This window comes from Vulpes lagopus, chromosome 19, assembly GCF_018345385.1.
Source record: "Vulpes lagopus strain Blue_001 chromosome 19, ASM1834538v1, whole genome shotgun sequence".
NCBI classification, from domain to species: domain Eukaryota; kingdom Metazoa; phylum Chordata; class Mammalia; order Carnivora; family Canidae; genus Vulpes; species Vulpes lagopus.
This window is the reverse complement of record NC_054842.1, coordinates 12,521,397-12,536,451: the sequence shown is the minus strand read 5'-3', so window position 1 is coordinate 12,536,451 and position 15,055 is coordinate 12,521,397. Positions and strand designations below refer to the sequence as shown.

At 39.8% G+C, this 15,055-nt stretch overlaps 1 protein-coding gene across 1 annotated transcript in view; it reads right to left on the bottom strand.

Moving 5' to 3' along the window:
- Nucleotides 1–12,756, bottom strand: part of DYNC1LI1 (dynein cytoplasmic 1 light intermediate chain 1) — a 47,274-nt gene extending 34,518 nt beyond the window's left edge. Inside the window, exons 1-2 of the mRNA XM_041734201.1 lie at nt 12,471–12,756; nt 12,201–12,274 (exon numbers count right to left, since the gene is read on the bottom strand). Coding sequence (XP_041590135.1) covers nt 12,201–12,274; nt 12,471–12,616 — 220 coding nt within the window. The 5' untranslated portion in view covers nt 12,617–12,756. The remainder of the gene's footprint in view (nt 1–12,200; nt 12,275–12,470) is intronic.
- Nucleotides 12,757–15,055: the final 2,299 nt, after the last annotated feature.

Here is a 15,055-nt window from a genome sequence, read left to right as displayed (position 1 = left end):
CCCACTCATGAGGCCTTTGCCCTCATGACCTAATCATCTACGAAAGACCACACCTCCTAATGCCATCCCACTGTGGGGTGGGATTTCAACACATTAATTTGGGAGGTACACATTTACCCTACAGCACTCACCCTATAGTCAGAATATCCTTTACCAATGTTCATTATCTCTCAATCACAACTACAGTCCTCTATTTTTGTAACCATACCTTATCTATAATCACTTGTCTTGGGTCTTTACCCACAATATATTAAGATAGATTAAAATCCACTCATGTCTATAAAACTCAAGTGGCTACCTCTCATCAATAATTGATTAATTGTATAAGCTCATAATACATAACTCTTTCACTAAACTTAGAAAAGCTTTCTAGTCACTGGACTGAGTTATCAATACAAAGCTTCCTTGCCACATTCAAGATGAACTATGTTTGGCAATATTAAAAAGTCCATTATGAACTTTTTCTCTTTATTTGATTATGCAATTAAAAGGATTAAAAAATATTAACTGCAGGATATCTATATTTGGCATTGGCAGACATTTAAAAACCATCTTTAGTGGCCGAACCATTCAAGAAACAAAAGTCACTAAATTTCAAGTCATTTTTGGAAAACAAAACACAGAACCTAATATTTGAAAACTAAAATAAAACAAAAGAAAAATGACTATATACATCCTTAATTCTAAGCAATTAATATATCTTTAAAGTGGCAAGCAGGGCAATGGGGCTTAGGTGGCTTCAAACCCAAAGTAACCTACAGATTCAATGCAATCCCAATCAAAATTTCAGTGGCATTTTTCACAGAAATAGAACACACAATTCTAAAACGTGTATGGAACCACAGAAGACTCTGGATAAGCCAAAGCAATCCTGAGAAAGAACAACACTGGAGGCATCAAATTCTATTACAAGTTAACAGTCATGGTATTGGCATAAAAACAGACATATTTATCAACAAAGAGCCCCAAAATGAACCCAAGCATATATAGTCAATTAATTTGTAACAAAGGAGCCAAGAATAACAATAGATAAAGGATAATATCCTCAATAAATGATGTTGGGAAAATTAGACAGCCATACACAAAATAAAACTAGACCACTATCTTATACTGTACACAGAAATTAACTCAAAATGGATTGAAGACTTGAACATAAGATCTGGAAACATAAAGTTCTTAGGAGTAAACATAGGTGGTAAGATCCTTGACAGAGGTCTTGGCAATGATTTTTTAAAAATCTGATTCCAAAATTAACAAGTAGGACTGCATCAAACTAAAAAACATCTGCATGACAAAGGAAACCATCAACAAAATAAAAAAGGCAACCTACTGAATGGAAGAAAATATTTGCAAATCACATATATGATGAGGAGTCAAAATGCAAAATACGAAAAGAATTCATACAATTCAACTAGCAAAAAACCAAACAGTACAATTAAAAAGTGGCAGAAAGCAGGAAAAGACATTTTTCCAATGAAGACATACATATGCCCAACAGGCACATGTAAATGCTCAACATCGCTAATCATCAGGGAAATGCAAATCAAGACCACAGTGAAATATCACCTAATCCCTGTTAGAATGGCTATTATAAAAAAAAAAAAAAAAAAAAAAAAGACAAGAAAAAAACAAATATTGGAGAGGATATGGAGAAAAGGAAACCTTTGTGCCTTGTTGGTGGGAGTGTAAACTGGTGTAGCCACTGATGAAACATTGTAAGGTTTCCCAAAAAATTAAAAATTTTGATCATAGGAACGCCTGGGTGGTTCAGTAGTTGAGCATCTGCCTTCCACTCAGGACATGATCCCAGGACTGAGTCCCACATAAGGCTCCCCAAGGGGAGCCTGCTTCTCCAGATGCCTATGTCTCTGCCCCTTCTCTGTATCTCTCATAAATAAATAAAATCTCTAAAAAATTTTTTTAAATTATATTTTGACCATATGATCTAGTAACTTCACTTCTGGGTACTTTTCCAAAGAAAATGAAAACATTAACTTGAAAGATATATGTACCCTATGTTCATTGCAGCATTATTTCTAATAGCCCAAAGAAAACAACCTAAGTGTCCACTGATGAATGGATAATGAAGATGTGAGATACACAGTATTATTCAGCCATAAGAAAGAATGAAATGATGCCATTTGTGACAATATAGATGGACTCTGGGGGCATTACACTAAGTGAAATAAGTCTGATAGAGAAAGACAAATGCTGTATAATCTCTCTTATGTGTGGAATCTAAAAAAACAAAAAAACCCAAGCTCACAGATACAGAGAACAGATTGGTGGTTGCGGGGGGATTGGAAGATGGGTGAAGGGTGTGAAAAAGCAAAATTAAAAAAAAAAAAGTATTCAATGCCAAATACATAAATAAAAGCAGCAAAGACAAAAACAAACAAAAGCAAAAAAAAAAAAAAAAAAAAGAACCCAATAACCCAGAAATACAGAAATATTTGGGTGACTTTTACGACAAAGGCGCATTACGTCAACCAATAATACAAACGATTAAAATCATATAAACACTTCGTAGAATCACCTAGAATGAGATTTTAAAATTCTCTTACGTTATCAAAACCACAAAGAACCATGGTGAGCATGGAGAAAAATAAAAACCATCTCTAATGACCAAAACAGTCTGGAAACAAAAATCACTAAATTCCAAGTTATTTTTGAAAAAACACAGAGCCTAATGGCTTGAGCAGTAGAATAAAAGAATAACTATACATATATTTCATTCAATGCAATTAATATATCTTTAAAGTGGCAAGTAGGGCAACAAGGCCTGTGTGGCTTCAAAAAATATTGAAAGAATTTATCTGTCATGCATAAACTATAAGAAAGCTTTATCTTCAGTTCCTGGGCCTTCAGCTGGCAGTGAAAAGACATACTAGCTTTAAGTGTGCCAGCCAAATAGTTAATGATCTGTAAACATACACTTAACACAAGTACTGAGAGTTCCTGTTTAAACAGACTAAGATGGAAATCCTTCTATAAAGAACCCTTTAATGATGATATTAAAGTTATTCTCTAAATATTTTATCTAAATTTGCATTTTATATTAGATTTTCTTAAACATATTTTACAGATGTTTTTAAAACAAACTGAAATATTTCGTTAGATATTATATTCTAATAGGGCCATTTTCATGTCCTCATCCAGGTGCTGGGAAACTTTTTAGGACCAGGAAGTAAATATTTTAGGCTTTGCAGTTCACAGAAGGTCTCTGTCACATATTTATCTTCGATTTTTTAACCCCAAATCTTTAAAAATATAAATAAACAAACCCCATTCTTGGCTTGCTGGCCATACAAAAATAGTCTACAGGCCAAACCCTGCCTTAATAGATGGACCAAGGTAAGAAAGATTTGTTGATTCAATTACAGTGAAATTCCTCACAGCAAATAAGTCTGTATTTTAAGTTATTTGTGAGCGCTATTCAAATAAGCCACTCTCTATAAGCCAAGTATAAGATCCACACATTTAAAAGAACTTGTTTTAATGTTTTAAAGATTTAAGGTAATCTCTACATCCAATGTGGAACTCGAACCTACAACCCTGAGATTGAGAGCTGCATGCTCTACCAGCTAAGCCAGCCAGGTGCCCCCACAAAGAATTCAGTTTTAGCATAAAGCAATAACAACTATCAATTCTTACTTTTTTCTCAGCTCAAATTTGAAAACCATATTGGTTACAAAAGAAAGACTATATAAACTCCATCAAAATAGTATAGGGGTAAAGATGTGCTCATGTTACTGTTTTATCATCCCAACAGATCTCTACTTCAACACCAAAGGTAAAGTCCAAAACTTTACAATGACAATTTTTTTTTCTAAAGATTTTATTTATTTATTCATGAGTGACACAGAAAGAGGAGCAGAGGGAGAAGCAGGCTCCTCACAGGGAGCCCGACTCAGGACTCGATCCCAGGACCCTGGAATCATGCCCTGAGCCAAAGGCAGACACTCAACCACTGAGCCATCCAGGAGTCCCACAATGACAATTTAATTAACAGGTTTAGAAATGGGAAGATTCAGAAAATGTGATTTCTAACGGTCATAGTATCACAATTAGTTCTATGAACCTGGACAAGTCAAGTATTTCCATTTGCTTCCCATCTTCTAAGCAGAGAGGAATAAAAGCAGACAAAATTTATGGTGATGGATTTAAAGTTCTATGACTATTATCAATTCATTACTTCTCGGTTAATGATACACAAGAAATAAAGTTCTTTTTTTTTTTTTAATTTGTTTATTTATTTATGATAGTCACAGAGAGAGAGAGAGGCAGAGACACAGGCAGAGGGAGAAGCAGGCTCCATGCACCGGGAGCCTGATGTGGGATTCAATCCCGGGTCTCCAGGATTGCGCCCTGGGCCAAAGGCAGGCACCAAACCGCTGCGCCACCCAGGGATCCCCGAAATAAAGTTCTTTTATAAGACATCAACACTGTTTTAAAAAGATAACATAAAAACAAGAATCACATGAAAATGAGCAGTCAAAGCAAAACACTAATAGCTATCTTGGACACTTCCAGTGTATGCCATTGTTAGAAGTGTTTCACAAACATTATCTCCTATAATCCACATGATAATCCCAAAAGGTAAATAGTATAATCTGAAAGATTAAGCAATCTGCTAAAGAAGGGTCAGGATTAAAAGCCAGCAATGCTCCTAAACACTATAGACATTGCCATTGTACTTGGAGTAGCTTCTAGTCTTCATTCAAGATAAACAGGGATGACAAAAGGTAAAATTAAGTGGTACTCTGCCTCCCTTTTCTCCCAGGTTCCTCTCCAGTTGTGGTGGAAGGCTGAAACTCTTCTTGCTTTGCACAGGTTTGTGTACCTGATACCTGCTTTCTACGTAGAGCTTTGATTCACATCTCCACAGCTATATTGGAAACATTATGGCCTACACAGCATCATGATAATCAGAACAGAAAGAATTCTAGCCTTCCATGTTCCTTCTTTATCCAAGTGAGATACCAACATTGTGAAGCTGCCATTTTTTATTTGGCCTAGCATGATATAAAACAAATCAATCTATTTTATCTGAAAGCTCTGGTGACAAGAGCCATGAGGGGTCTTTACTGGAACTACTTTTGGGCTAACCTGCTATGTGGCCTTCCATAGGTTATCAGGATGACCCAGGCAGGGTGGGGTCTTTTGGTCTGCTCCCCATTTCTCAAAGAGCATCTCCTCCCTTGCCTCAGCTGGCAAGAACAGGGAGAGGCTGTTAATCAGCTGCAACATCTGCACCAGTAGTTCTTTTTTTTCTTTAAGATTTTTCTTAAAATTTATTTATTCATGAGATACACACAGAGGCAGAGACATAAGCAGAGGGAGAGGTAGGCTCCCTGCCGGGAGCCCAATGTGAAGCTTGACCTGGGATCATGACCTGAACTGAACGGAAGGCAGACGCTCAACCACTGAGCCACCCAGGTGCCCCTGCACCCAGTGGTTCTAAGTAAACATGTATGCATGGTTGTTCAAAACTACATCCCTCTAATACATCAAGGAGTATCTGCATAGTGGAAAGTCAGACAAACTCAATTTTGAATCCTAGTTCAGCTGTATGACCTGGGGCTCAATAACCTCTTCTGTACAAGTGAACATACTGTATAATAAAGCAGAACACATAACACATGATGTTCCCATCCCATTTGTTGGCCAAAGCCCTACTTTTGAACATCATCATTCAGTAATTCACATTAAAAAATAGAATTTATCCTTTATAATTTCCCTCACTCTCACAGACTGACTAGACATGAACTGAAAACCACTGAGTTTAATTCAATAAACATTCATCACAGCCATAAATGCTAATCCCAAAGGTTAACAGTTCCTATGTTCCAGTAAGCCAAAGTTACACTAAAGTCATAGTTTTTAATCAACAAATATGGTATATATTCTATAGTTAAACTGCCTTTAAATTAGGATGCCAATTGTTAACCTATCTACCAGATAGGTAAAGATTAAAGTGCATAATCCTTACTGTTACTAATGGTGCTAAGTAAACAAGTACTCTCACATACAAATGGTAGGAATGTAAACTGGCACGACTTTCCTAAAAGACTGTTTGGTAATATACAGAAAGACTCTAAAGATATACACTTTTGATCCAGCCATTGAACTTATAGGAATTTATCCCAAAGATAATACTGGGCAAATGGAAAATTAGACATAATAATAATAATCTGTATACACATTGATTTTAATTATGTCATAACTATATATATTATTCAGTCATTAAAAGGGAAGAAAAAAACCCAACCCTGATACATTAAAAAAAAAAAAAAAAAGGCACAAGCCTATTTGTTTAAAAAACAAATATATACACAAAGAAAATGAAAACTGCTGTCTCTAGGTGGTGGGATCATGTGTTATTTTCATTTTCTTATCTTCATAATATTTTCTCTTACTCTGACAAGAAACATGTATTACTTTACAATTTAAAATAGTGACTTCCAATTTTGAGAGGACAGCGATTTAAGACAATTTTTTTTGGTTCTTTTAATCCCAGTAAGTATGAAAGAATCTTAGTTAACAGATCAGAAGGTTGTAATTCACCCACAATACCACAGCTTCAAATGGTAGGAAGGGCTAATTCCCAGACCTGGTGCCTCTAGGTAAGGATCCTACCACACCTGAGCTGCCTTGTGCCTTGGCCTTTCCACTGTGTTTTTATGGCTACTGCAACATGCTTCCTTAGTCTGCAGCCCACAGTGTTCTCCTCCCTATCTTAGCAAAATTCTACTCAGATACCACCTTTTCAGCAAAATCTTATGTGACCTATTTAGCAATTATTTCATACTGACATATTCGATTTTACTACTTGGAGTCTTTTCCTCCAAGAATTTATAAGCTCCTAGAGGGCAGGGACAGAGTCCTACTTACCTCTGTTTTCCACAGATTAAGATTTAGCAAACCATTTTATGCACAGCATATTCTAATAAATATTTGATGAACAAATGAATAAAGAGATAATGTGTGAGGTCCTTCTAGAAGCTACTCCCGGGGATCCCTGGGTGGCTCAGAGGTTCCCTGGTGCCTTTGGCCCAGGGCGTGATCCTGGAGTCCCAGGATGAGTCCCACATCCGGCTCCCTGCATGCAGTCTGTTTCTCCTTCTGCCTGTGTCTCTGCCTCTCTCTCTGTATCTCTCATGAATAAATAAATAAAATCTTAAAAAAAAAAAAAAAAGCTACTCCCCTATTTTTAAGTAAAATAAGGCCCAAAAAGATTAGTCCATGGTTACTTACTTTCTGGGTCTTTTCTTTTTCCTAACTCAAGCTGTGCCCTTGTTTACTTGTGTTCGAGCTCTCTCTCAGAGCTGGAAGAAATATATGAACTCCTCTTAACACTTCTCAAACCTATGCTCAGACTATATTCTAGCCGCAATAACAATGACACTTTAAGTGAAAGCTCATCATCATTCATTCAGCATTTATTTACTGAGCCCCTATCCTGCACCAAACATCATATTCCATTAGCCAGAAAACTCTATTAAACTGGCATCTGTGCTTATTGATAAAATTGATGCCCATGATACCCTAAAGCAGGGGTCCACAAATGAGTACAGAAATCTGGTCTGCTGCCTGTTTTGGTAAATAAAGTTTTATTAAACACTGCCACATCCATTCATCTGTGTATTGTCTATGGCTGTTTTGGGGCTATAAAGGTAGAGCTGAATAGTTACAACAGAGACCATATAGCTCACAAAACCTAAATTATTTGCTATCTGGTCCTTCACTGGCTCTAACCACTGTAAAACACCAATATGCCACTGATGTCTCAAAAACACTCACATATGGTATATTTTTAATATGGTAACATATCATACAGTAAATAATATTGTTAATTCTTTGAAAATTACCAATCCAATACCATCCATATCCATACCCAATATGTGGTAACATTCTACTCCTTATAGCATATTTCCATAACCAATCATTTAATAAAACAGCATTAACATATTTCAACTGATAAAAATCTGTGTTTTCCAGAAGTCATGGATCCCAGTTCCTCACAAATTAATACTCTGAATGAACAGTCTCATTGTTTTCAATGTCAGTCCTCACATTGGAGTTACTTCTGTGAATAGATCTCTAGTTCCACTATGTATCTTGAGGTTTCCTACCAATAATTCAAGCATAATAGAAGCTAGTTTTATTCCTGAATAAGAAAGATTATTTCAAACATACTTTCTGAAGATGCCCAGCATTTTGTGAAGCTTTGATGGCTGCACATAATTCTGGACTAGTGCTTTCAGGGAAAAATATAGACTCTAGATTTCTTCCCTGGGTAGATTCAAACAGCCCACATCTACAAGAAAATACTTTTAGTCCATCTGAAATATGTGCTCAAAATATTTCTTTATAAATTTTTAATAACCACAAGCTTTAGAATTTAAGCAAATTAAAGAATGTGGAATCAGAGTTCAGAGATCACTAAATCCAAATATCTTAACTTATAGATGAGAAAGATGAGGTTTATGTCATTTACCAAAGGGCCAACTAATTTTCATTAAGCCAGGCACTGTGCTGGGGGCCAAGATTATATATGCATCTTAGTAAATAATGAATTCACTTAATCTAAATCAATGATCTTGCAATGAAACAGATATATCAAGGGAATCACATAAAATTCCTTTAATATAAACCATTAAACACAATACCTTTTTAAAAAATATTTTATTTATTTATTCCTGAGAGACAGAGAGAGAGAGGCAGAGGGAGAAGCAGGCTCCATGCAAGGAGCCCAATGTGGGACTCGCTCCCGGGCCTCCAAATTCACATCCTGGACTGAAGGTGACGCTAAACTGCTGAGCCACCGGGGCTGCCCCACAATACTTTTTTTACAAAGAGATCTCTCCCTTTAGGGAGACAGTCCAGGGTATAGGTTAAGAAAGAATACTGGCTCTGGAGGTAGGCTATACAACTTAAGACTCCTGATGTTGACTCTTTCTGGCTGTGTAACCCTACAGCAACTTACTAATAACTCTGTGTTTGCTTCATGATCTTTAAGGGGATAATCAAATTCTGTAAACAATCCTTACACGGCTGGTACATATAAGTGCTCTATAAATGTTAGCTACTATTATTTTCCTTAGGGAGTTTTCTTAACAAAACATAGGAAATTAACCAAGATATGGAGAAAGCAGTGATTAAAACATAATTACAATCGTTGCCATAAAAGCTGATTAAATATAAAGGGTAAAGACGAAAAAATAGTTCTTCAAAGGGCAATATGTAAGCTAAGTCCTACTTAAAATATATATACGAGAAGTTTTGCCTTTAATATTAAAAACAAACTTTATCGAAGAACTTTCTCAAAATCTTTCAAGAAAGAAAATAGTTAAGCACTAATGTCATAGGTGTTTCTCAATTTCACTACAGGTCAGGCCTAGGTAGATTAAATGACTGCTTAAACACAAGTGACATGGCCACAGTGATGTCTCTCAATAAGCTGCATCCTAGAATCCAACAAATATTTAGACTTCACTTTAAAATAATTACTAGTATTTTTACTCAAAGATAGCCTTTTTAAAAAGTTACACAGTAGGAAGAATATAGGGCACTCACTCCCTTGCAAGGACTTTGATCAAGCTGGAGAGCCATGCCAGAGTCATGGACCACAGGGTCTTAAGCTGTGTGACCTCGGAAAACTCACTTAACAGATCTTTAAAATTCATTATCTCTTCTATAAATTGGTGCTAACATCTACCTCTCAGAGTTGGAGGTGGTGAAAGAAGGGGGGCAGCAGAGATAAGCCAATGTTTATTTGAAAACGCTTTGAGAATAGCTCATACACATATATACATCGCGGGTCCTCATCCTCTTCTCCCTTTGGCAGTGAGAGGGAAGCCATGTAGCCAGCTAAGCTTAAGTTGCGATCTATGTTAGGGGACAAAGGCTTGATCATTGTTCCTATCTTAGGTTGTTTCTAGAAAAGTAAAACCTTGTTACAGTCTCAGATCTTATTTTTTAAATATAGGACTCCAGAAATCACCATAATTCATGAAAGACACATTAGGGCCAAGCATCCTCCTGCTTAGCACCCTCAAATTCATAACAAAGAAAAACACAATTGCTATTTATATATTTCTTCCCTCCACTAGCACAGAGTGAATGCTGCTATAACATGTGATGGTAAAATGTCTTTAAGAAATCTTTACAAAAAAAAAAAAAAAATCTTTACAAGTATTTTTAAAAATTAACCCTATTTATGTAATCAGTATAAAAATCTGTTCTTCCAAAACTGAAAAGCACTCTGATGAAAATCTCAATAGCACTCAAAGAAAAATTTAAATTTCATATATATTTGTATAACTTGATACTAGATGGAACCCTACAAACTATTAAGCTCATAAAAAAAGAAATTTAATCTACTTTAAGTATGGAAGGATAGAAGTGTCTGGGGCCTCTAAGTACATTCAGTCACATCCACTGATCCAGTGTCAAAGGCAAGTTTAAAAAAGGGGTTAAAAAAAGTATGGTGCAACCTCAGCACAAATTAGGAACATCAAAAATGAACAAAACTGTCACTTTTGTTTCACTACAAACAATCATCTAAGAAAGATCTAATGCACAGGACTAATTGGGAGGAACTTACAAAACGAAAACAAAGTTCAGGAGTCTTAACCTTACAATGGCATTACTTGCAAAGAAGTCTTATTTAACTTACAGTCATTAAAAAATAATCCACTTCAATGAAGTCACATTAAGTCCACTTTAGTTTAGCAATTAATAGTAATTTGTTTAAATTAGTAAACTTAAAACATTTTCTAGGATTTTTTTTTCCTTGCATTTGGATCCTAATCCATCTCTGCTCTATAAATATCACTCATGTGGACACTAATTCAATTTCCCAAAAGAGAATTCTGATAAAACATTTTCTAATTCAGTTGAGAGAAATCCATCACAAAAAGTCACCACGCTGTTATCACTTTGTAAGTATTATCTCCTTCAGTTCACCCCATAACTCTAGGAGGGAGCATTATTATTTCTGTAATATCCACTTTAAAGATGGAGAAACTAACTTAAGATCATAGGGCCGTAACTGAACCCAGGTTAATATGCAGTGGGTACTTCAATCACATTAAAAACAAGGTAAAGCAAATTTTTCCAACTACCTCCGTGTAATTAAGAACATCAAGAATCACATTTCCTAGATTGGCAGAAATTCAGGAAAAAATAAGCAATCTGTTTCTATCTAAACATTTTTATTAAGAGTAGACCCTGTCATGTAGCATCTGACTTCTTTGTTTCCTTTCCTGTTCTTTAGATATACATAAAAATAGTCTTGAGACACCAATACCAAAGCTTTAAAATTTAAACATCATTTTATAAGCCAGACGTCAGTATCTCCCATTTAAAGAATATGAAAGACATGTCTTTTGTAAATGACTCAGGAGCTAAACCTGGAAAAAAATGTGAATCTGTGATTTATTCTCCCTCAATGTCCTCTACGCCCACCCTCAGAATCAGTAAAGAAACAACATACATAACTTCCAGAGAGCAAAGGAGCTACAGAACAGGAGAATTGAGACATTAGACCATTTCTCCTAATTACAATCGTTTGGTGGAAGGGACTGGACTAGTAAGGTGTTCTCTTGCCCTTTACAAATTTCAGAATTATAAGGAACAGTTAAAGGCATTTGCAACATGAGTCCATTGTACCCGAAAAAGCTGAATCAAGTAAGAACGTTTACCACGAATACCAGGTCTCAATTTCTCGCTTCTCTGTCAATTATACAGAGTCAGCTATTAAATATTAATGGCATACCATTTGCGCCGGAGCTCTTGCCAACGAGCCTCCCGCTACCAATTTTTGTTATGAAAGAAATACCGTCCTTATTTTCTGGGTAAACCCCAACCTCCAGAATCTCTCCGATGGGCTACAGCATTCGTCCTTCCCACGGGAGACTGCCAGGGCCACCTCCACACGCAGGGGAGGGCGGGCCCCCTGCAGGTCCCGGGCCCGGGGTCCCCGTTCCCCTTCTACCCCAGCTGTCAGCGACCGGTCGGGCGGCGGGGCGGGGCGGGGCAGGGCGGGGCGGGGCCGGGCCCCGCGGTCCGCACAAAGCGGCCGAGCCGGCGGGCGGGGGCAGGGGGCAGGGGGCGGGCGGACCCTGACCCTGACCCGGGCCGGGGTTGGGTGGGGGCGCCGCGGGGCGGGGCGGGGCGAGGCAGGGAACACTCACCCAGCAGCAGCACGTTCTTCCCCGCGGGGAGCTTGGAGCGCGAGCGGGTGGAGACCTCGCTGAGGATGCAGGACCTACCGGGGAGCAAAGGCGCACGCTGAGGCCGGGCACCAGGGCACCAGGGCCCCACGGCGGGAGGGACCGACCCGGGCTCGGCGCGCCGGGGCGGGGCGGGGGCTGCCCGGAACGCAGGGGCCTCCGCACGGGATCCCGAGGGGTCCGCAGGGCCGGAAGTGCCAGTGGGGACCCAGGGCTGGGTGGGGCCGTTACCAAAGGTTCTGCCCGTCCTCGTCGTCGCCCGCGGCGGCGCCGCCGTTGCCCGAGGCGAGGTCGTTGGCCAAAGGGCCCCCCGCGTAAGTCGAGGCTAATCCCGGCGGTGAGGAACCGAAGGAGCCGACTCGCCCCACGGCCGCCATCTTGGTCGGGAATCACACCACTCCCGGCAAAGCTGAATGAGCTCGGCGGCGGCGGCGGCGGCTGCGGCGGCGGCGGCGGCGGGAACCCGGATATGGAGCATTCGGCACACGGGAGCGGGGCGGGGTCTGCGGGGCGGAGCCGCGGGCCTGCAGGGACTGCCGGAACCGGGGAGGGCGCACTGCGCGTGCGCTGCAGTCTCTCGGGCGCGCGTCTGCAATGCGCGTGCGCGGGCCCGCGGCGGGCGGTTGCGCTGCCTCCCGGCTCCTGCAGGAGTCGGCGCGTAGACGAGAGTCCTGCCACCCGGCCCGCCGCGCTGGGCTGCAGCAGAGCGGCTTGGGGTGTGTCACGTGAACAGCGCTCCCTCCCACTCTTCAGTCGGGTCTGCAAACCCCGCAGCCGGCGTGGAATTCCTGCACTATCATTGCCGTCCCCCACCCCGCTCCAGCCCCCATTGGAGCTGAGCGGAGGTCACCCGCCTACACCCGCACTTCACCCGCGCCAGGATGAAAATGGGCCACCCCGCCGCAAAAGAGGCTTTGTGCAGCGGGAGTCCGGAGTGTGACTGGGGTCCTGGATTCCGGGGCTCTCTACTTTGCATTCTGGCCCCACCTGTGAAGCAGGTTCCACTGGCCGCTAAGTAGCTGGGTGGCAGAAAAAGTACTGACTGGGCTTGCTTTAGTAACAGTCTCGATGTTTTCGTAGGAGATGCTCCGCGTGAGATTTGACAAGACCCAGTAGGTGAGTTATCTGTACATCCAGGCAACAGACTTTTACTCAGCCCTTACTTACTATGGCAGGCACAGTTGGCACTACGCACACTGGCGCAGGTGGAAAAGAACCTAAAGTAGCCCTAAAATAACTTATTTTCTGTCAAGATTTTACTGATTAAATTGATTTGAATGTCTGAGCCCCACCTCCAGAAAGAGTTGATGGTTTTAAGGCTTGTCCTAGTACATCTTGTCAGAGCTTTTTCTTAAAATAGTGTGGCCCTTTGTATATTATTGCTGTCATATTTAAAGATCACTTGCTAATATGTGATTTGATCATTGCTGTTAGGCTGGTGAGAAAATCCACAGCTAAAGGTTGTATTTGTTACACGTTAACAGTGCAGTTAGAAGCCTAGAAGGCTTTGGAGGCTGTCAAATCTGAGTTGAAATTAAGCTCTATCAGTAACCATAGGCCATTTCCTTAACCTCTCCAAGTCTCAGCTACCTTATTTGTAAGATGAGGTTAAAAGGACCTAGAATTTTTATGGAGATTCAATGGGATGATTCATGTAAAATGGCTTAGAACAGTGACTGACAAATCTTGACTGCTTGGTACACGCTTATGTTTCAAGACTAATGTTTTCCTTTACCGTTCAAACCATTCCTATCTGACTAGCCCCTAAAATTGATAGGCCTAATGAACCCCTGCAGCAAAAACTCTTCCATTTTTTGTTAGTTTGTTTATATGGTTGGAAAAGGAACCAGAACTCAGTCTTGGGACCCCACGCTTTCTATGCTGACAAGCAGAACGGGGACTTCTGGGGGAAACTGGGTGTTTAAATCACTGCTGTAAAGGAGAGCTGTATACTGCACTTGGCCCCTCTGAGAGTTGATCTACTCTCTGTATTTTACTCTCATCTTTTCTTGTCAGAGGATTATTTTCCTCAATTTTGTTTCTCTTTTTTAAAAATATTTATTTATTCATGAGAGACACACAGAGAGAGAGGCAGAGACACAGGCAGAGGGAGAAGCAGGCTCCATGCAGGAAGCCTGACACCGGACTCGATCCCGGGTCTCCAGGATCACGATCTGGACTGAAGGCTGCGCTAAACCGCTGAGCCACCCAGGCCGCCCTCAATTTTGTTTCTATATAGAGTTGTCAGTTTCATATTATACTTCCTTAGGCTGGAAAGTATTAACTTGGTATCAGGCTGCTAGTGCCCTATGACTTCTAGATGCCCAACTACCCACTTATACTGAGGTTAAAGTTATATTCCTTGTGGTTTTATAATATCCCTATCCAGAATTGTTCCATTAAGATGGCTGACAAGAGTGGTCATTTATGAGTGCCTATCATGTGCCAGGCACACTACATGTTATGGTTTGCGATCCTCATACTTTTTAAAGAATCGGTGAAATTAAGTAATTTACCCCACAGGATGAAGGTAGATAAACTGAGATTTTGGCTTTCCAACCTACCAAATGGCCCAGGTCAAATTACATTAGAATAAATGTCCTGGCAAATTTAGATGTATTATGATAAATATCTTCTACAGAAATTTCTACATAACAAGAATAGGGAACCTTTGTTGTATAAGAAAGTCTATAAAAGAAAAGAATCCAGTAGTCCCTTGGAATTTTTGTTATATAAATGCTATTTACAATTGAGCTATTTCCTATACTATGATTACTTTTTCTTCTTCCCCAGCTTTTGTTACATCCAAAATTAAC